We start from the raw sequence: 20,760 nt of genomic DNA, 5'->3' as shown, positions 1-20,760 counted from the left end.
CAACATTCAAACATTTGGATAGTAGCTTTTGGTTACAGGAGACCAGTGTACAGATTACAGAATATTACAAGAAACCACATCTGGAGGCAATAATTAACAAGACAGGAAAAGAAAACCTAACCTGACCAGCTGACCATCAATCAGCCAACACTGGCCAGTGAAGTCTTGCTCAATACTCTGCGGCAGATGTTTATTATTTTTATTTAGGGTGCTTGGAAATTAATTTATGAAGGTTGGTGGATGCACCATGGGCGGGCATTGCACCCCCCTCTCTCAATGAACCACCCTCCCCTTCACACGCACCCTTACCTTTGGCTCCGTGCCCGTCCCTGCTCGCAGGAAAACTTGTAGCAACGAGCCCCGTGCATAAACCATCAAACACGACCAGGAAGAGCTCACGCGATACTCGGTCTCACCTGTTCAAGCAAATCCCACCGAGATCAGCCCGCGAGGCGAAACCCGTGTGGACTACAGACAGCTGTTCGGACATCTGGAAGTCAGTGAGTGCAATCATCTGGTTTACTGTTTGATTTATTGATTTATCTATTTAAAAAAAGGGGTCGACCTTTAACCCGGTTAAAGGAGAGGTAGGAAAAAGTAGGTCTGATCAGATTGTCTCCATGTTTACAGTCTGTAACTCATGGCAAAGTCCCTGCAGCCTTCAACAATCTGTTCACCGTGACGTGTTTTCTTTGATTTCTGTGGAAGTGAAAGCAGAGTCAGGGTTACCTGTGCACGGTTCAAACACACACACACACTAACCCTAACACACGCTGGGTTTACATACAGGCCGTACAGTGCAATAAACAGGCCGTACACATTATGAGTGTCAGAATATAGTTAGATATATTCATCATATCATATATTAAATGTCTGTTTCAAGTGCATTCAACAAGCTTTATTGGTTTAGAGAAACAGTATTATAAAGATTTGAACACATATGTCACATTTCTAAATCTTATTTCACTTATATTTATATTTATATTGTGGCAGATCATAACAAAAGTTATCTCATGACACTTTCCACATAGAGTACTCTTTATAATACTATTCATATAGACTCAAGAACTCCCACCAGGAGCGAGCACTTGGTGTTGGTGGTGAGGTATAAAGAGAGACACATAAAATAATGCTAACTGTAACTATAAGCTTTAATGGAGATATGAGTAAAGGTAGTTATAATGATATTCATAGTAATAGTATATGTTGAGGACGTCAAACAGGCTCAACCAATCATTGATCAAGGTGTAGCCGTGACACATGAGAAGCTGTGAGATAAGAAAGCACAACAACACACAACAACAACATGCATTGATTCGATTTCGAAGAGCTGAGTGCATCGTGGGAAGTCTCCGGGCAGTGTAGTCCCATAGCAGCAAAACTAAGAGATGGTTCAGGACTCACCCAGTATAAAGAATGGACAGAGCATGAGTGACGTCACCTGGTTTTGACACCACCATGTTGGATGTACCGCCTCTTCCGCCTCCCGGATAATTTAAAAATCGACAAAGATGTGGATCATCGGCCGACCTGAGGTGGGGCTAATGATGCCTGGGTGCTCAAACAAGCCACCTGTAATGACACCTACCTGTCAGTCAAGCGGCGACACTCTTAATCCTGCATAACTTTAAGCCTTAATATAATGTGAACAGGTGAGTTGTATATAAATTCACCCTCAGTACAGTTGTCATGAACGGGGAAATTAGCTACAGAGACCAAAACTGTTTTTTGTACCAGGCTGTAAACAAGTTTATTTCTGCTGTGAAGTTTTTAACATGGGGACTTATGGAGACTGACTCACTTCTGGAGCCAGCCTCAAGTGGACGTTTGAGGAACTGCAGTTTTTAACACTTCTGCATTGGCTTCATTTCCCAGCAACGGCAATAACTCACATCACTCCTGTTTTATCTGCTTTACACCGGCTTCCAGTCAAGTTCAGAGTTCATTTTAAGGTTTTTCTTTTCACACATAGAGCTCTGTACGGTCAGGCACCAGAATACATCACCGATATGCTCCACCTTTAAATCACAAGTAGGTCTCTTACATCTTCTGACCAGGGCTGACTGGTTGTCCCTCATACACACTAAAAACTAAAGGTTGAAGTGGTGGCTCCAACACTTTAGAAAGCTCGTCCTGTAGATATATGTCCTTTATACAAAAATATAACAGAAGGAAACGATTCAGCCGTGATATTGCTTTCTTATGTTCATATTTGGAGGAAAGAGCATCCACGAGCAGCTCAGGATTGCAGATCATACTTCATCATTTTTTGTTTTTTTTTGCAGAGCGGGTAGGCTTCATCTCACAGTGTATTTTGTGTCATCAACCTCATTTCCCACAAACCCACTGCCACTGCCACTAGAATCAATCTAATCATCCCCTTGAGGTGATTATGAACAACAAGGCCGCTGGGGTGCAGAGCATCCGAGAAGCACTCGCAAGGCGCAATGAAGAGGACGAAGACGAGGAAGAAAAGGTGACAGACGACGACGAGGATGACGACGACGAGGACGAGGACGATGAGCCCAAAGCCTGCGGTGTGTGCGGAGATCTGGCAAAGGGATATCACTTCAATGCATTGACGTGTGAAGGCTGCAAGGGCTTCTTCAGGTGAGGACGTTTCACACTTCTTCTTCCTCATCCCACGCTCTGTTCTTCGTTTTTAGTTATTGCTAAAAAGTTGGGATTTGCATGTACACAGACATGCAAGAAGTAAATAGACAGCTTCATTCAAATTCAAATTAAAGGTGTCTATTTACTTCTGTGTATGTACAGTGTAATGAAAATATACAACTACATTACACCACAGATATAGAATTACAGTAAAATATATATATATATATTTTTATATTGAATAAATGCAGACGTGCCATAAAGAGGTCAACACAGCTCCGCTGTCCCTTCCTGAACAAATGCAGCATAACAAAAAACAACCGACGGTCATGCCAGGCCTGCCGCTTCCGTAAATGCCAGGCCATAGGCATGCGCAAAGAAAGTAAGTGACATGCAGATATGATTTTATATGACAGCATGAAGTATGGGATGTAAAGGGCTAAGAGTTCAAATGCTGGAGTGCTCGTCATAAATTATTAACTGTGCATATTGGCATAAATTAATATTTTATGTTAGATCTATATTTGCTTTGAGACTCCCGCATTAGAAATTAATCTTAAACTGCAGGAGTGATTTAAAAAACATACAAGTGCCCGTTGTGTTTTTAAATCAGTATTTCCACGGTGCGTGTCGTTGCAGTGGTCATGTCTGAGAAGGAGGTCTTGGAGAGAAGGAGCCGGATCAAGAAGAAGAAGCTGCTCGATGCTCCGGTGCAGCTTTCATCCCAGCAAGAGGAAACCATTCAGGAGCTTCTCTGTGGCCACCGCAGCACATTCGACTCAGCGTTTTACCGCTTCAGTGGCTTCAGGGTGTGTGAATGACCACGAGCATGTCTGAGGTGTTTGTCATCAGCACTGATTTAACTCTGATTTCATCTTTTTCCAGCCTATGGACAGAAACATCCTTCCTGGCAGCGAGTCTGCAAGCGAGCCCTCGTACGCCTCCTCCCTCTCCTCCTCCTCCTCCCTCTCGTCGTCGTCCTCCTCCGGCCTCTGTGGCGCCTTTGAAAACCAAGAGAGCCAAGAACAGGGCGAACAGGTCAGGAAGGGCGGCGTTTTCACCGCTCTTCCGCACCTGGCTGACCTCACAACTTATATGATCCAGGACATCATCAGCTTCTCCAAAAGTCTTCAGGACTTCCGGTACGTGCATATCCAACATGTCTCAGTGACTCATTTCTTTACTATTCACCATTAAGTGTGTGTCTCTTACAGGTCTTTAAACATGGGCGACCAAATTTCTCTGTTGAAGGGAGCCACATTCGAAATCATGCAGGTCCGCTTCAACATGGTGTTCAACGCAGAAAGAGGAACCTGGGAATGTGGCCACATTACATACTGCATAGACGACGCTGTACGAGGTGAGACTACATTAATGTGAATGACAGACACGTTATGATTTGGTCGTATGTGCGCATTGTGCGCTGATAACAAGCCGCATGATCCCTCTTCTCCTTTTTAGCCTGGCTGATGTGGCGATTTTTAAAATTTTGACTCATCAGACCTCAGGGCCACAGAAGACGACAGTATTTCTGGATCTGGTTTATGTCGAGTTCCCTCTTTGCATGCTCGAGTTTCATCTGTGCTGTGAACTCTGTTCACAGATAATGCTTTTCAAAGTGTTCCTCGGCCCGTGCAGTGATGTCCACGACTAGTCTGTTTTAAATTGGCTGAAGATCACGGCCTCCCATGTTGGCTTTCAGTCGTGTCGCTTGAGATTTTTTCTCATTTTCCGAATCAATCGATCAATTTTTACACAGAGCAACATTATTCTCACATTGTTGCATTATTTGCCAGAGTAGTGAACCCGTCTTCATCTCCACAAAGACTCAGCCTCTCTGTGATGTTCTCTGTTTCTCACCTGTCACCACTTAACCTCCTTCATTGTCAGATGTCCCACCAGCAGTCTTTTTTTTTTTGTCCCAACTTGTCCCAAACGAGTTGCTGACCTCAGATTCAAAATTAAAATCTGATGAGTGCTAGTTTAAAACAAATATGTGGTTTCAATGTTTTGCACATCATTACATTTTGTTCCTGTTTATATTTTAGACAGTGTGCATAATTATTATTATTATTGTTGTTGGTGCATACAGTAATAGCTTTTGTTTAATTTGAATTAACTAGCATTGTAAGGTACAGGTAGGTTATAGGTGACGTTTGAATGTAATCAAAACAAAAGCGGCCTTAGACACATCGAGTACCTCTGATGTGCAGATGAGCACAGTTAATGTGGAGACGTAATTTAGTCAGGCACACGTGTTGCGTTGGTTTCCATTAACCGTGCATCTTTTAAGTTATAGACGAAGTTGGAAAGTGCCAATATGAGTGCAAACATAAAGCTCATGTGTGCACAGTCAGACATGTTATTAAATGTGTGTGAACCTCTTATCTCATGTTCTCAGACATGACTCCTGAGGGAACGCTCGCCAGAATGCTGTTAAACTGGTGTTGCCTGCTCTGATCCTCATGATCAAACAAAATGCGGTTAGCACTGTGCTCTTCTCTCAGAGTGATGACATTCACAGCAGGATTAGGAAATAATTCAGGCCGCACTGGCGTCTGGCCGGCTGGTGGTATGTTTTAAAATTCATATTCGGAGGAATATTAAACTGCACGTAACCATAGAAACAATGTTTATTCTTTATGCTACATTACCAATGGTCAAAATAACCCAACCATGGGATTATCTTAAAACTCAAACTCAGAGAATTATCATGTAAATGCTACTTCAATTTATTCCTTTGGTAAAATTAAACAAAAATAGCCATAACTAAAATTGTTATTCTAAAAAAAAAAGTGGGAATACAGTACTGTACAGAAAACAGGTTAGAAAAAAATTAAGTGTAATGTCTCTCAAGGTAAAGAGAGTACAACAAAACAATCACTCACTGATTAATTCAAGTTGATTTTACTTTGTTGATTCACAGTTTCACAATATTGTGAGCAAGTATAAGAAGAAACATTGGTATTTTTGTGATTTAGCGCCCCTTACTTTCAGAGTGCAATACCACCGTCATAAATGTGCACAATTGTAAACCTGTATTTGTTATGATTATATTACTTATGATCAAAAACCAGCAAGTCAACCACTAGTGCAACAAAACAAGACGTAGCAGCCAGCTAATATTACCTTTTATTTCAAAGCTCTCAACAATGACTAAAAGTCAGTCCCAGATTTACAAATTTACTCGTCTGGCAGCTTCTTGCTTGCTCACTCTCGTTTTCTCTTCTTAGCTTCCTCTATCAATGTCTCAGCTCCTGTTCTGGCACGACACCAGCTCTGCTCTCCGTTTACCATAACCCTTTTTTTTCACTTTCTTAGTGTGTTTACAGGTCTTTGGGAGTACTATTGCATATGTGAAAAAAAGAAAGCCTGATACTGCCTCAGGTGATGTCACTGGAGTTAGAAAGAAGCTCAAACTGTCTCTAGCACCCTCTAGTGGTTAGTCTAGCAGTTTGAGGCTATATTAGCTGCTATGAATCCACCTGAATGTCAGCGGTCGAGTTGCTTTATGGGCAATATAGGCACAGTGTTTTGACAAGGAAGAAGAATGCGTTGTATACAAAGGACTATTCTTTTGGTAGTGCTGCATCAGTCATTGTTTACCTAGTCTTACCATCTCGTGTCATTGACCTCTGTTCACCTGTGTTTTGTAGCGGGCTTCCAGCCGCTCCTGCTTGAGCCTCTGTTCAAATTTCACCACACTCTGCGCAATCTGGGCCTGCAGGACGAAGAGTATGTTCTCATGCAAGCCATGTCCCTGTTTTCTCCAGGTACCTGCAGGTCCTTCATCCCAGTCTTTGCTAATCAATCATTTATGAAACCCTGTTAAATTTTTTAAACCCTCCAAACAGTGTGCCATAAAAACATAAAAAATAAATGTATTTTCAGAAGTTCTCGGGCTCAGGTTGCTTTGGATTCGTAGATAATTGTTTTTATTTGATCTGTCAGATCGTCCAGGTGTGCAGCAACACGCCATGATCGACGAGCTTCATGAAAACCTGGCGCTGACGCTGAAAACCTGGATTGACTGCAAGAGAACAGGACCAGAAAAACAGTGAGTGAAGCACAAAGTGTTACTCTCGGTCCATTCAGTCAGTCTGAAACCTCTCATAGATGTTTTCCTCTGTGCCTCCAGCCTGCTGTACCCCAAAATGCTGGCCTGTCTCACCGAGTTAAGAACTATGAATGAGGAGTACAGCAAACAGGTTCTGCAGATCCAGGACATCGACCCTGACGTTATCCCTCCGCTCATAATGGAGATGGTCAGCAAAAGCCCCTTTGATGACTTGTGATACTGACATTTTAAACATGGACAGCTCGGACAAAGACCCCAAACTGAAAACCAGCTGCACGTGATCTTCAAGTATTCTGTTTTTTCTGGTCGTCACAATACTAAAGAAAGAATTAAGCACTTAAAAAAGCACAAAACCCTGAACCGATAAAGACGATCGTTGATCTCTGAATCATGTATGACCTTCATGTTCTCCGCACACAAGCTGCAAGTCAAAGAAACCACGAGTGAAGCAGTGTTAAGTTTTGTTAACTGGTTACAGTACTGGTGGATTATTTTCTATTTGTTATGTGTCATTTGTTCTGTATATACTAAGTACATATTGTGAATGAATGTCGACTTGTGAGGTTGTTCTTAAATGAAGTATTTGCAAAGACAATGTTTCTATATTTGTTATTTTTTAAAGTCATGTCTTGATCCCATATTCGTACTGATTCTTAGCAGGTTCATAGCGTGTAGAAAAATGACTAAATAAACACGGAAAGCAGAGTCTAAATTCATACTGTATAAAACATTTTGACGTCTGTTTCTGAAGTTTAATTGGCAGTGACCTCCAAAGTTTGATTGACAACGGATATATTACACATGTTGTGCAAATGATAAAGTATATTTAGAGGAGTGGCAGTGTCTATGTTCGTGAACCTCATTTGTTTGTAAGAGGATTTGTTCGCATTAGAAATATTTCTATGGAGAGACGTTTATATATAAATCCCATCACATTTGTGAATCCTTCTGCGTGCATTCATTCTAACCGAGGCTGATCTGACTCCATATTATCAGGATCATGACAAATACTTGCTAATCAGATCAGAGCATTTTGGTCCTGATCTCCACAACTTCGTCCCTGATCTGTTTGGAGAGCTTCTCTCTGGCTCTTTGTTTCGTGGTGTGGCAGATTCCCGAACCTTCCAGAACAGGTGTGTATATACTGAGATCACGTGACACAATTATGTGACTTCTGTGACTACACCAGATCTTATTTAGGGGCTTGAATACATACGCATGCACCACTTTACTAAGTTATTTATTTAAGGTAACAAAATTGGAAAATATGCCAAAGGGTGTCACAACTTCTGCAAGCCACTGTACTGTTGAAAAACTGTGTGGCTTCCCCGGTTCCCAATTCAGCTGTGACTATCTTCCTATGTGGTCAGTTGCACAGGTGACATAGCAACAATAATATTTGCCTAACACACACACACACACTCCACCTATAGCACACATCAAAACCGGCTACAACAGTCATCCGATTGTACATGAGTCGCCTCATGCTGAAAGTAGTCTCTGTTGGCGTGAAGAGACACGACGTCACACTCGACTCAAAATAAAAGACGGAACGAGACGCGTGGTGCTTGATCATTTCCAGGCTATCCTACTCTTTATTTAATGCAAATTACAGTACCAGGGAACTATTCCTCAGAGCACGCAGAGGGAATATTTACAGAGGTGCACATTTAGCATACCTTCACAGAACAAAAAAAACAAAAAACATAAACAAACAAAAAAAAACAAAAAGAAAAAAAAATGAAATAAAAATTTCAGTCACAAACAGAGGCATTCAAGTAGTAGTACTGTTATACAGGATGTTTTTTGTAGTATTTTCAATGATTTTTTTCTCTTTTCTTTAACCCCAGGTAGCACACATGCCGATATATAATATTTTATACCAGCATACGTGCTCGTCTTCTTTTTTGGTAACCGTCGTGGTGTTTTTATTGAACTGGAGTTAGGAGGAAGGAGGAGGAAGGAGGAAGGAGGAGGTAAAGGGTGAGGAGGTCAAACTGTCTTGGTGGTAGCAACACGTTTCATGAATGCAAAATTACAGCAAGCAAGGAGGAGACAAAGAGAAGAGAGAGAGAGGCTACATGACTCGACCCCCTTTAGGTGCTACTGAAGTCTGAGGGAGGAGAACGAGCAGAGAGGACAGAGCAACAACAAAATATCCAGAGAGAGAGAGAGAGACAGAACACGACTGCCTCTGAGGATGGCTCATCACAACTACATCTTAGTTTGGCTTTGGTAACAGAACCAACACTGTGAGTAATACAGAGACTGTACTGTATATATACAGTATATGAGGCCGTCGACATCACCTCCTTCCTCCTCCGCCCCCCCCGGCCGCCGCCGCCACACACTTTTACCCACTTCATGCCCCGGAGTCCGTGCCAGGACAGTGGTATGACATGTTATTGTGTGTGCACATGTGTGTGTGTGTGTGTGAGATAAAACATCTAAAATAAAACACTCGTCAAGGTAGAATTATTCTTACAATTAACATTGTCTTGTATATTTTTTTTTTTTACATTAAAGTGTGCGATGACGACGAGGGAGGGAGGAGGAGAGGAGGTGTGAGCGGATGAAATCAAGTGGAAGAAGTGTGTGTGTGTGTGTGTGTGTTGCAGGATAAGCAGGACCATTCAACAGCACCAAAGGGAGAGTCACAATATCAGGAGGGAAGGATGGAGAGGGCGAGAAGGTGGGTGGGTGGGCGCTGATGGCTGGGAAACAAGGCGAAGGTGTATGAAAGCAAAGGCACTCCAAACTATAATTACACTATACATGACTAGTTCTTGTTACAATAATACAGCTGTCATCTACTGTACTGTACAGGTAAGATTGAACATATGGCTGGATAAAGCTGATCATCACCATCTACAATATCCATAAAAACAACATCAGTTTCTGCCCTGATACTGTTTGTTTTTTTGTTTTTTTTTATTTATTTTGATTTTTTAAAATCTTTTTCCGTTCCCTAAACCTTTGTCGTCTTTGTTTTTGCTCATAAACAGTACATGGGTCTGCATATATACATACCTTGAACACAACATGGAAAAAAAACAAAACAAAACAAAACAAAAAAACATAAAAAAAAAAAACCCAACAACATACAATTCATACAAGTCAGAATTTTGGTGAGGAGCATTTTTTCTTTTCTTTTTTTTTATAATGTATATACAAATTCTGCTTTTTTCTTTTTCTTTTCTCTTTTTATTTTTAAAATGTAGTGAGTATTCTCTGTAAATAAGACGCTTCGACAGACTGTACCGAGTGGCTCTATGTGCGGCAGAGAGAGAGAGAGAGTGGAGGAAGGAAGGGAGGCTACACTAACACTTCAGTCAGTGGTCACAACACATGAGACAAGTCCGCGGGATGAAGCCGAACACCACCTGACTTTGCGACGAGTCCGAAGAAAGGGATGGAGGGGGAGACATCTTCACAAGAAACAGGAGAGAGAAAGAGAAGGGCAGAGAGAGAGAGAGACACTGCACCGCCACGGGAAGTTACAGACAGACCGGGTCGGGGGGGTGGGAGATAGAGCGATGCTCTAAATCCATCTACAGCCTTAATACGGATGAACGCAGGAGGACGAGGAAGAGCGAGCGCCGGAATCTGACAACACTCCGGCTGAAAGAAAGAAGAACAAAAAAAACAAAAACAAAACAAAAAAACACACCACCTTATCTAAATCTATTTGTCTTCAGGCAGCGGCAAATATTGCCAGTGCTCCGCCAGATATGAGCTCACCATAAATGATTTCTGAACCATTGTAGTTAATATACATATATCTATATATACTTTTTATACAGAAGGAAAAGTAATATATAAACTGTGTATGTATGCATGTTTTGTTTGTTGTTTTTTTTGTATTTTGTATGTATAATATTATACAAGCACACAGGACCGGATACGCGTCACATCCGTCGCACGTGGCGACCCGAAAAAAACAAAACAAAAAAAAACGAGGAGAAAATTAAAAACAAGGTCGAGTAAAACAGCTCCGCTAACCGTTTAAAAACATAAAGACAACCCTGTCCAAACGTTACCGCGCCTCCCCCCCCTGTCGCGGGTGGGACTGCTTCATTCTTTCCAACATACATCAGGATCATCATGCATCCGTGTGTGTGTGTGAGTGTGAGAGTGTGTGTTGATGTGTGTATGTGTGTGTGTATACCCGTGCGTGAGCCTCATGCCTTGTCTGCGGAAGTGGAGGTGAGAAGTGAGAGGGTGAGGTTGGGTAGGGGGGTGGGTGGAGGTGACCCTCGGGTGATCCTAACCATACTCAGGCCATGCACTACAGGAGGAACCAAGAGGGGAGGAAGGAAGGAAGGAAAGAAGGATGGGAGACAAAAAGGATGGAGGTTGCAGAAAAATGGAAGGACGTGGAGGACAGAGGGAAGGAGGCCAGATAAGGAGAGAGGGAACAGCTTAGGACTTTTTCTACAGATTGTCCTCTTACAAACATTAGCAGGCTAGCATTGTGTATACATGTACAGTGTACTTTTATCAATAGTACAGTTGACAACACCTCTGGCCCTGCGCTTCGCTTTGCCCGTCGAAAGGGGCACGGAGGGATGTCTTTTGACGGAGGATGGAGTAGAGTTCAAACAGCTGGATGAAGGGTGGGGGCCAAGTCAGGGGTAAAAGAGGCAGATCGGGGGATGTTCGGTGGTCGTGGCAACGGGGCGGTTGGAGGAGGAGGAGGAGGTGGAGGTGGTGGAAGAGGGGGGGGGCTTGTTGGCTAGCTGTTGAACCCGGACTGCGTCAGCATCGCTCCGCTGCTGTCAGGGAGGCGAGCAGAGCAGAGCAGAGCTGAGCGGAGCTGAGCTGAGCGGAGCTCACCCCCTGGGCCGGGGCAATGGAGAGGCCGTGGGGCTTTGGGGCTGAGACCGGGGGCAGGGCGGGGCGGCGTGTGTGTGGGGCTCAGGAGGTGGAGTTGGAGGCCGAGGCAGAGGCGGTGGTGGTGCTGGGACCTCGCTCTGTGCTGCTTCCATCTACGGACAAAAAAGAAGAGACGATCGTTTATTAATAATCATGTAAAGTTTGTTTTGAGTCGGTTCGATAAAAGGTTGCCTAACACGCCTTTCAAAATAAAACTCTACTACATCTTTCAGTTCATGACTTTTCCTTAAAAATGTGTCGTCTAGTGAATTATGAGGGATGTGGGACAAAAAGAAAAAATAAATATGATCATTCATACGTAGAACCGCCCGACGACGGGGTCATTTTTATGGCCCATAGCAACCAACAGTCGAGACACGCCTGGTTGCCTAACGACGGGCGTTGTTTAGATAAGCATGCTGCCGTGTCAGGAGCTACAGCGAGCCATGTTTGATAGATATTAGGTTGGATAGATGGATTTGGAAACATGTACCGGAGCAGAATACAATAATTAAATGATTTAAATGTGTTAATTAGTTCATTTAGTTTGTCTGTTATACCTTACAGGTTGTAAAACGTGTTTGACATGTTCGATCTGTGACGCATTAAATCAACGGTAACCCCCAAATTCCAGAAACGGCATAGAGAATCCAGTCGATTTTCAAAATAAAACACCCCACGAAAACCAGCCAAAAGGGAAACTAATTAACTAAGTAGCATATTTACATATTTAGAAGAGTAAATATCTGAGCAGGTTAACGAAGCCTGGCAGGAAAACCGCTCCTCTTCTGAAACGCTGTCGGTAGGATTGAAGTTGTGTGGAGGACGGAACAAAATATCTATATATCGATATCTATAATATCTATATATATCTATATATCGAAGCGTTGTGGCTTCGATGTGACAGAGAGAAAGCCTGGTGGGGTTTCAGGGTTGAATCAATAAACCATAAATAAATTTAAAATGGTTATTTTGTGAAGTCTTTACATAGAAATGACGCAGCGGGCGCTAAAAATGACCCCTCGGCAGTTCTTGTTGAAATGTTGGTGATTGTAGTGTCAACACGTTTTTTTATTTTTGTTTTTTTACACATTAGCAGCAGCAGAACTCTTCTTAAAGATAAACAGGAGGAAGCGTGGCTCTGACCTGTGGTGGCAGAGGCGTTGGTTGGGGTAGAGGCGGCGCCCTGGCTGCGGGCGTGGGCAGGGATGAGTATGGAGGCCAAAGAGGGATTACTGGATAACTCTGGAAATAATAATAATAAAAAAAGTGGTTTTACAAAGTTTCCTGCAACTTCCCTGAGGTGATAATAAAAAATAAAAAAAGGAGTGAATGATACTAAATGTGAAAATAATATTGATAATGTGATGGCACAGGCTACAGGGCTTTGTGATTGAGCTTTGCGTACCCTGGGTGGTGAAGTTGAAGAGCGAGGGCTTCTCTCTCCCGTTGGGCAGTTTGACGTTGGGGTCGCGCAGCTCGTCGAAGAAGGAGTGTGCGCAGGCCTCTAGAGGGGTGAGGCGGGCCGTGGGCGTGTACTCCAGCAGGCGAGAGCAAAGAGCGATGGCTTCTGGAGGCGTGCGCGGCCTGAACACCTGCACAGGAAATCAGACGGAAAGACATCAGCTGTGATCACATGGACGCCTTAATTTAGAAGATATTGCAACACACACACACACACACAGACACAGACACACACATGTAATGTTTGCATGTATGAATGACTGAATGAATGAATGCTTGCTGCAGCAGTGAACTGTGTGACTGGACGCAGTTGCAGAGAGCGAACACAGAAGGGCGCCCGAGAGGCCGACAGGAGGACCTGCCGCTGCCTGCTGATTGGATGACGCAGTTATCCAATGCAGGCTCTGTATGGGCGGGACTGAGGGGGAAATGACAGAATGTCACTTTGCTGTTTCCCACCTGTTTTATTTCCTCTGTGACTTTAAACGTGCACCGAGGCGAGAGCACGAACTGTGTGTGCACAGGTTCAACATACTCTGCATACAGCATCAAAAGCAGCTGCTAAAATATGAAGAAAGTCATCCTAGGCTGCATTAAACGCACCCTGACATGTAAGAAAATATATATATCATAGACATATTTAACATAAGCTTGCTTTTGCAAGATTTTAAAGCATTTTGTGGCGTTTGGTTTGTCCACAGACGGCTGAAAAACCTTCAAATGGACGACGTAAATGCGACTGTTGCTACCTTGGCATCCTCGAGGCTGCTCGAAAAGGAGCAAAGTACAAAAATAATAACTCAAAGCAGCCGTACTGCACGAGTAAAAGCTCAGAAAGCTTCACATGCAACTGAAAAAAAAAAGGAGTTTTATGACAAATGTTTAAGTTTTTTTGCCTCTATTTTCTCTTTGTATCAGTCGCATGGTATAAAAAGCTCAGAGCAGGCATGTTGGGGGGCTGCTGCTGCTGCTCTCTGTTGGGCGTGATGATGTGATGAGGTTGGATGGCGAGCGCGAGCATGGAGACAAGAGGTAAATGCAGTGGGTGTAATCTTAAGAGAAGTAAAAGGGGCTCTTGTACCTGTTGACTCACCTTAGTCCAAGGGTGTGCCTTGATCTGGGGGAACTTGAACTCAGTGTAGTTGGGGTTCATCTCGCGGATCTGCTCTCGGGTCGGGGTGCCGAGAACCTGCGAAGAAGAACAAGGGCGAAAGAAGAGAAAGGCGACGTCGTGAGATAAACAGAAGCCGTAGTATCGTGTATGAAGGCTTTCAAACCCTGTGAGTCACCCCGGGCGTTACCTTGATAATTTCAACCAATTGATCTACTCCACTGTCCCCGGGGAAGATTGGTTGTCCTAGTAACAGCTCTGCCAGCACGCAGCCGGCCGACCAAACATCTAAAAAAAAAAAGGCAGCAAGAGGGAAAAAGAAGTCAAACACCAGCAGGATGACAACACAATGCCAAATGCAAAAATCTGGATGAACATTTGATCTTTCACAGTCAAATAAATCAGAAATAAGTCATGAAATCATTCAGGTGCTGCGGTTAAAGCTCATTCAGTGACGTAAGGGGTTAAACGTGTGAGCGCGACAGCAGCAGTCAGTCCCTACCTATGCTGGAAGTGTAGTCGGTCGCACCGAAGATGAGCTCGGGGGCTCGATAGTAGCGGGAGCAGATGTAGGACACATTAGGTTCTCCGCGGACCAGCTGCTTAGCACTGTACACAAAATAAAAGCACATAATTATTATCATCACCGCCGTCCTCTGCGTCACTCACACGGCTGCGTTTTGGCCCCAAAAAGAAGCAGGACAACGTGAACCCTGAACAAAAGGATTCATTCGGTGAGTCAGTGCTGAATGAAAAGTGTGAAACACGTTTTATTCTCTTCGTTCTGTTACAGGAAGTTATGAGCCGGACTGTTTCTCGTCTGGGTGCTGCGACTATCTCGCCACCGTGACGATGTCAGACCGCCAGCAGAGACTTGAGGAAGAAACAAGATGTGTGAATATATCAGCGAGCTGCTGTGTAAGCGCCGGCGTTTTCCTCGTTTTCCAGTCGCTGCATCTCACCTGCCGAAGTCGCAGAGCTTGAGCACGGCGGTCTCTGGATCCAGCAGCAGATTCTGGGGCTTGATGTCCCGATGACAGATCCCAAACGAGTGGATGTAGGCCAGGCTCCTGAACAGCTGGTACATGTATAACTGCGTACAGAAACACACAGGGTTGGAAGTCCAGGAAAGAAAACGAGGACTTAAATATCAATTTCAGGGATTCAGACTCAAACAGGGGATATAAAAATTGATTTTTTCATATTTAATTCACCTCCTTTAAACCAGCAGAGAATCCAAAATAAAAGCAGGCAGCGTGTTTATGTAATTCACTTATTATTATAATATTATTCTAAGCGTCTCATCAAGGTCGTTATTTTTATGTGAGATGTTAACACGGTGAGCAGACGTCTTCTCATCCAACCCCAACATTTCCCCGAGTTAATGAACAATTATATCGTTGCTGTAAGTTGAAAAGTTAACGCTCCGTGGGGCCGATTAACCTAAGGTGTTTCTGCAATTATTTCACCGAGACGGGAAAATATATTAAAGTGAGGAGACGGGAAACGTGCCGCTTGTGTCTGTCTGTGATTTTATTCTACAGTAAAGCAAGAAGAAATCCTGAACATAGGAGCAGTATTTATAATCAGAAGATTGAGCTGGTGGAATAAGTAGACTGACTTGAAATGAACTTATGTTTACGGACACTTTAGGTTCAGATTTTAAGAAAAATAAGTTATTATATAATCGTGTCTTGTCCTGTCCAATGATTTAGGAGATCCTTGACAAACTAAGAGGTGGATGATGAGACGTTTTTGTACCTAAAATCTAAATATTTTCAAATATTCACAGGAGGATTCAGAATCTCAGCATGTCCACACGTCATCAGGCACCAATAATAAGATATTGAATACTTGTATACCTTGACATAAACCATGGGCAGAGTCTGCTTGGCTCGGCTGTAGTGTCTGGCCACTCTGTAGACAGTCTCGGGAACGTAATCCAGAACCAAGTTCAGATACACTTCATCTTTCTGTTGGGAGAGAAGCACAAACAAAGAGAATCACGGTCACACATGCGCACACAAGTTTAAAATGTTTATTATAGCTTGTGACGTCGAGTAAAACCCAGAAAAGACGTCGAATATTTCCCGACAATAGAAATCACACGCCAGCTGCCGCTCTGTCAACATGGATGTGATACGTCTTCCCCTGATGAAAGAAGCTGCTGTTAGCTCATGTAGCTTTTTTCAAAGTCTAACTGGGGATCCATTGTGTAGGACTCCCCCCCCTCGCCCCCCAGGGGCAGGAAACACACAACCGTACGTCACAACAGCCAGGACTCCAACAACGGCCGCAGACAATGATATCATTTCCTCATTTCCTGGTTGGACGAGGCCGGCGTTGGAGGGCGGGAAAGCTGGCTCGCTCGTGCACGTTCATCCCTGAGAGGACGCCGTATCCGAGAGGCTTCCCCGCCCTTAATTATTCCAGCGCTTCCTTTTTCCTTTGATTCTGACCGGACTCAGCGAGCACTGAGTCACTGGGTGTTTCTCGTGAATCCATTGTTTGAGACTTACGAAGTCACGAAGGCAGATCACACTCATAGCTCGTCACTCATAACTCACAGATAGGCAGATACTTCTGACCTACTTTAGGGAGCTGGGCGGTGAGACAGCGACAGGCTGAACCTGCGGACAGTTTACCTGAGGCTAATTTAATCCCCATTTTATCACCAGAATAAATTAATTTATACATTTTTGCACGCATTTAAAGCTAAAATAAGTTACGGGTTATGTAAGGTTCTGCTCTGGTAGGACGTTCCACCAACAGGGAACAACAAACTAGTGCTGGGCGATATGAAAAAAAATCATATATCACGATATACGATATACCACAATAAAGTATGTTTTCAGTTATTCTCTGAAAGGTTTGACATTGCTTACTTTTCTTGCATTTCAACTTTATTTTGACAAGTTGACAAGTGACATGAGAAAAATCTTTTTTATTCTTCTTTATTTTCACTTATATAAACTTAGAGTATGCAGAGTGACAAGACAACACTATCACAATCGTCGCAGGCTATTTAATGATATATTTGCTGTAATAATTGATAAAATTAGGTTAGATTGGAGTGTCCTGAACGTACGGGTGGCAGAGCCGGGCGTCGTTCATTGGAGGAGGTAACATGTCTGCAGAACAGGGTTTTGTAGTCAGCATCGGGATCGGGCTGCTACAGGTAGCTGTGGAGCTCGTTGAGCAGCAGGGTTACGCGTGACCTTTTGGGTTGGTTGAAAACCAGGCGTGTTCTGGATCGCCTGGAAGGGTTTCACTCAGTGACAGTGTGAAGAACGGACAGAGCGTGAGTGACGCTGATTTGAAGCTGAAAATATGCAAAGACGTGGATCGTCGGCGGACCTGAGCCGAGCCAAATGACGCCTGAGTGCTCTAATAAGCCATCTGTAACATCACCTACCTGTCAATCAAAGCGTCCACGCTGTTAATCCTGCATAACTTTAAGCCTTAATATAATGTGAACAGGTGAGTTGTATATAAATTCACCCTCGGTACAGTTGTCATGAACGGGGAAATTAGCTACAGAGACCAAAACTGTTTTTTGTACCAGGCTGTAAACATGTTTATTTCTGCTGTCTAACATGGGGACTTATGGAGATGAGAGGCGAGCGTTGGGGACTATTTTCAGCGGTGGATGAATACACGTTTGGCGTGTTAGTGAGTATTACAGCAGCAGGACGCTCGGCCTGTTCCAGTGACGCCGATCACAATGACGGGACGTGTCACCCAGTTTGTGGACACCAGGGGACTGACACGTCCAGCTTTGTCCTTTGAGGTTTTATAAACATGCACAAATCACCTGCTGTGCTTTACCGTGACTTTCTACACACACACACAGAGTATCTGCTCCATTTCTGTACACTCCACACGATGAACTCATCTGATGGCAACCTCACCCCCTCGGTATCATTACGCTATAGCCAGGGAATTGTTGCCTGAGTCATCCTGGCACATGGAAAATGTAACGTAATGTGTTGTGTGCTCGCTAAATGTTAGCAGTGGAGAGGCTGGGGAAAGAACACCCAGTGCCTGGTGTAACCGTGTCAGCGAGACACACGGCCTTGGGGGTGATACGGCTCCTAACTTATACTAATCAAACGATTCTCTGTCTTCTATCTAGTGCAGCACAGAGTGTCCGTCTGCCTCCTCTCCTCTCAGCTCGGTCACAGGTCTGCAGAGCACAATGAGCGAGCCGGGCCCTGCATGAAGAGCCCAGACAGACAGACTGTGTGGTACGCTTGTGTCGGCTCAACGCCCTGCTTTGTCCTGACTGCTCCCTCTCTCTCATATAGAGTGCCTGAGTGAATCAGAGGCCCGTGCCGAGAGGACAGACCAACACGAACCGGTGGCAGAGCTCAGCGATGACCGGCGGCGTGTCCCTCCAGACGTAGGTAAGCCTCATTTACACCCTCCTCTCTTTGTGTGTGTGTGCGCCTCCCTCCCTCCCTTCCTTCCTTTCCCCAGTAGCAAAACTCTCATTGATAACATTTGTGACGACTCGAGGGCCCACTCCGCCTCCTCGCCAGCGCCACCGAAGCTATATTTAGCCTAGCAACAGCGATGACTCACTTCCTGCCTCGCTACAAAGCCACTTCCTTGGCTTGTTCCCAGACGAGGTGGGGGGGGGGGCTCTGATTGGCTCCTTGCTCTTTTTTTTCCCCCCGGCTAAATAACCCGACCTGTAATTTGCAGGGGGGAAAATGGCCCCCGCGACTGAACGAGTGTGATGCACAGCTCGCACGTCCACTTCCAGTTTGTGCCTCACGTGTCACTCGCTTGTATAAATCACAACTCGACGGGATGCATGTGTGAATCTCGTATGATTAGAGGAATGTACAGTCAGTGTCGAGGAATCTGTGAAATGCAGGAAGAGGCAGCAGGACATGCGGTGGAGTGACTCTGACACACACACACACACATGGATGAAGACAGTTTGCAGATCTAAGAATAAATCTATAAATATGTGCAGAGGCCACAGCCAGATATATGTCAGGCATTGATATTTCCATAAAGTCTCGCTGGTTTCACGGAGAATCCTGCAGCTACACCACACCGGTGCCTTGTTACTCAGAAGCGACGCTGCTCGACCACATTCTGTCTATTAACATCTGTACGTGTGTGTGTGTGTGTGTGTGTGTTGGAGAGCCACGTTGGGGCGTGAGGAGCAGATTAACCTGTTAAGGGGCCTTCAGGACAAAAATAAGCTTGGCCCAACCCAACCACTTTTACCTCTCGTCGTCTTCGAGTGACCGTCGTGCAACAAGCCGACTACACATGGAAGCTCTGGAACCGCCCAGTATGACTAATGTGGAATACTATTCTGCCCCGGGCGGGATTTCTGATTAAAACACACAAATAAACTTAGAAACTGTTAATCAATCAAATGACCGCAAGCTGATTGCAGCACGGCGAGCTTCTTCTGTGTTAGTGAAGCCTGAGGGTTTGGGGTCAGACGTGGAAATACAAAGACGTATCAGTCGTGTTTGAGAACTGACAAGGCGGCTCCTTCTTCCACTTTACACAGGATCCAGTGCTGCGGTGAAAACTGATGGGGGGGGTCGTCCATTTTGGCTCCAGGGTGTCAACGCTCAAGTTGCGTCATGCGGTGGGAGAAGTTGAGCCAGATCCAACACAGCCTGACATCACACTGCAGCCGCCAATCAAGACCTGAAACTGAGACTATCCAGCTGGATTCATGGACTAAACTCTGATACTCTGATACCTGTTGTGTCCTGTGGCTTAGTTTGGGCAAAATAAAAGACACGAGGAGGTTTAATATGTCCGACGGTTTGAAAGAGAAACGTAGACAATCAATAAATCGGAGTTAATCGGAGAAAGAAAACGTTATTTCCTGATCGTTTCACAGCGGTTACACTTAACACATGTAGACTGAAGCTGGGAATCTTTGCCCGAATCTGTCGGGATCCGATGGGACCTGGCAGGTTCAGGCATAATTTTTATCATCTGAATCGGGCCTGGGCCCGGGCCGGGCTGGGTTCGGGCTTGTGTTATGACTTGCGTGGTAAATGAGCGATCATGTGATGCATTTCGATCTGCGCCACATTGCGATCATTCAGACATTTGTAGTCCTGAATAAAAAATGTTCAAAATGTACAGATGACCCATTCTTGACCGATATGCTATATGCGCACATTTGAATAACGTCGGGCTGCAAATGGGCTCTACAAAGCTGTCAATCAAAACGGGCCGGGTCGAATTCTATTGGGCCCGTTTCATGCTCTAATCTAGACACACCCGCAGCAGCCCTCACCCCTCCGCCGCCGCGTTTCACCGCTTGATCCGGTCTGAACGCACGCTAAAGCTTGCAACCGCCCTCAGGGCCCCAAACAGTCTGTGTGCCAAATTAGTTGCACATCCAGAAATTTGATTAATTGCAGATTTTTTGTATTATTTGGCTTTATTACTTAATCTTCTGGCTCGGTGTCGAAACCCGGTCTTCTATTGTTGCATCTTTCTAAATAAAGGTGTATTTAAATCAGTCAGTCCTGAGGCCCTCCTGTAGGTTAATGCTGCCAGCCTCTAATGCTTTAAGAAATGTGTGATTCACATGAGTCATTTGAAACTTATGAATGAGCTGAACTGT

General features: G+C 44.3%; 2 protein-coding genes across 6 annotated transcripts in view; one reads left to right on the top strand and one right to left on the bottom strand.

The window, feature by feature from the left end:
• The first annotated feature begins 224 nt into the window (after window positions 1-224).
• Window positions 225-7,550, top strand: nr1i2 (nuclear receptor subfamily 1, group I, member 2). Of its 2 annotated transcripts, XM_010752971.3 has the most exons (9): window positions 228-500; window positions 2,286-2,610; window positions 2,865-2,995; window positions 3,253-3,422; window positions 3,499-3,755; window positions 3,828-3,973; window positions 6,270-6,386; window positions 6,565-6,670; window positions 6,752-7,549. In XM_010752971.3, the coding sequence occupies exons 2-9, from the start codon at window positions 2,393-2,395 to the stop codon at window positions 6,906-6,908; spliced, it is 1,302 nt and encodes a 433-aa protein (XP_010751273.3). In that variant the 5' UTR covers window positions 228-500; window positions 2,286-2,392; the 3' UTR covers window positions 6,909-7,549. The 2 variants fall into 2 exon arrangements, with proteins under 2 accessions (XP_019116704.2, XP_010751273.3); XM_019261159.2 differs by lacking the exon at window positions 6,270-6,386 and having other exon boundaries at window positions 225-500; window positions 6,752-7,550.
• Window positions 7,551-8,256: 706 nt separating this feature from the next.
• gsk3ba (glycogen synthase kinase 3 beta, genome duplicate a) overlaps window positions 8,257-20,760 on the bottom strand; it is a 32,730-nt gene continuing 20,226 nt past the window's right edge. Inside the window, exons 4-11 of one of the 4 annotated variants that reach the window (XM_019261178.2) lie at window positions 16,004-16,114; window positions 15,104-15,234; window positions 14,644-14,750; window positions 14,332-14,429; window positions 14,112-14,219; window positions 12,975-13,161; window positions 12,713-12,811; window positions 8,257-11,679 (exon numbers count right to left, since the gene is read on the bottom strand). In XM_019261178.2, the coding sequence (XP_019116723.1) occupies window positions 11,609-11,679; window positions 12,713-12,811; window positions 12,975-13,161; window positions 14,112-14,219; window positions 14,332-14,429; window positions 14,644-14,750; window positions 15,104-15,234; window positions 16,004-16,114 (912 nt within the window). In that variant the 3' untranslated portion in view covers window positions 8,257-11,608. The remainder of the gene's footprint in view (window positions 11,680-12,712; window positions 12,812-12,974; window positions 13,162-14,111; window positions 14,220-14,331; window positions 14,430-14,643; window positions 14,751-15,103; window positions 15,235-16,003; window positions 16,115-20,760) is intronic. The other 3 variants (XM_019261179.2, XM_019261180.2, XM_019261181.2) reach the window with 3 other exon arrangements.

Source organism: Larimichthys crocea, chromosome XVIII (assembly GCF_000972845.2).
Source record: "Larimichthys crocea isolate SSNF chromosome XVIII, L_crocea_2.0, whole genome shotgun sequence".
Classification (NCBI taxonomy): domain Eukaryota; kingdom Metazoa; phylum Chordata; class Actinopteri; family Sciaenidae; genus Larimichthys; species Larimichthys crocea.
Note: the sequence above shows the minus strand (reverse complement) of the source record. Positions and strands in the feature narration are given on the sequence as shown.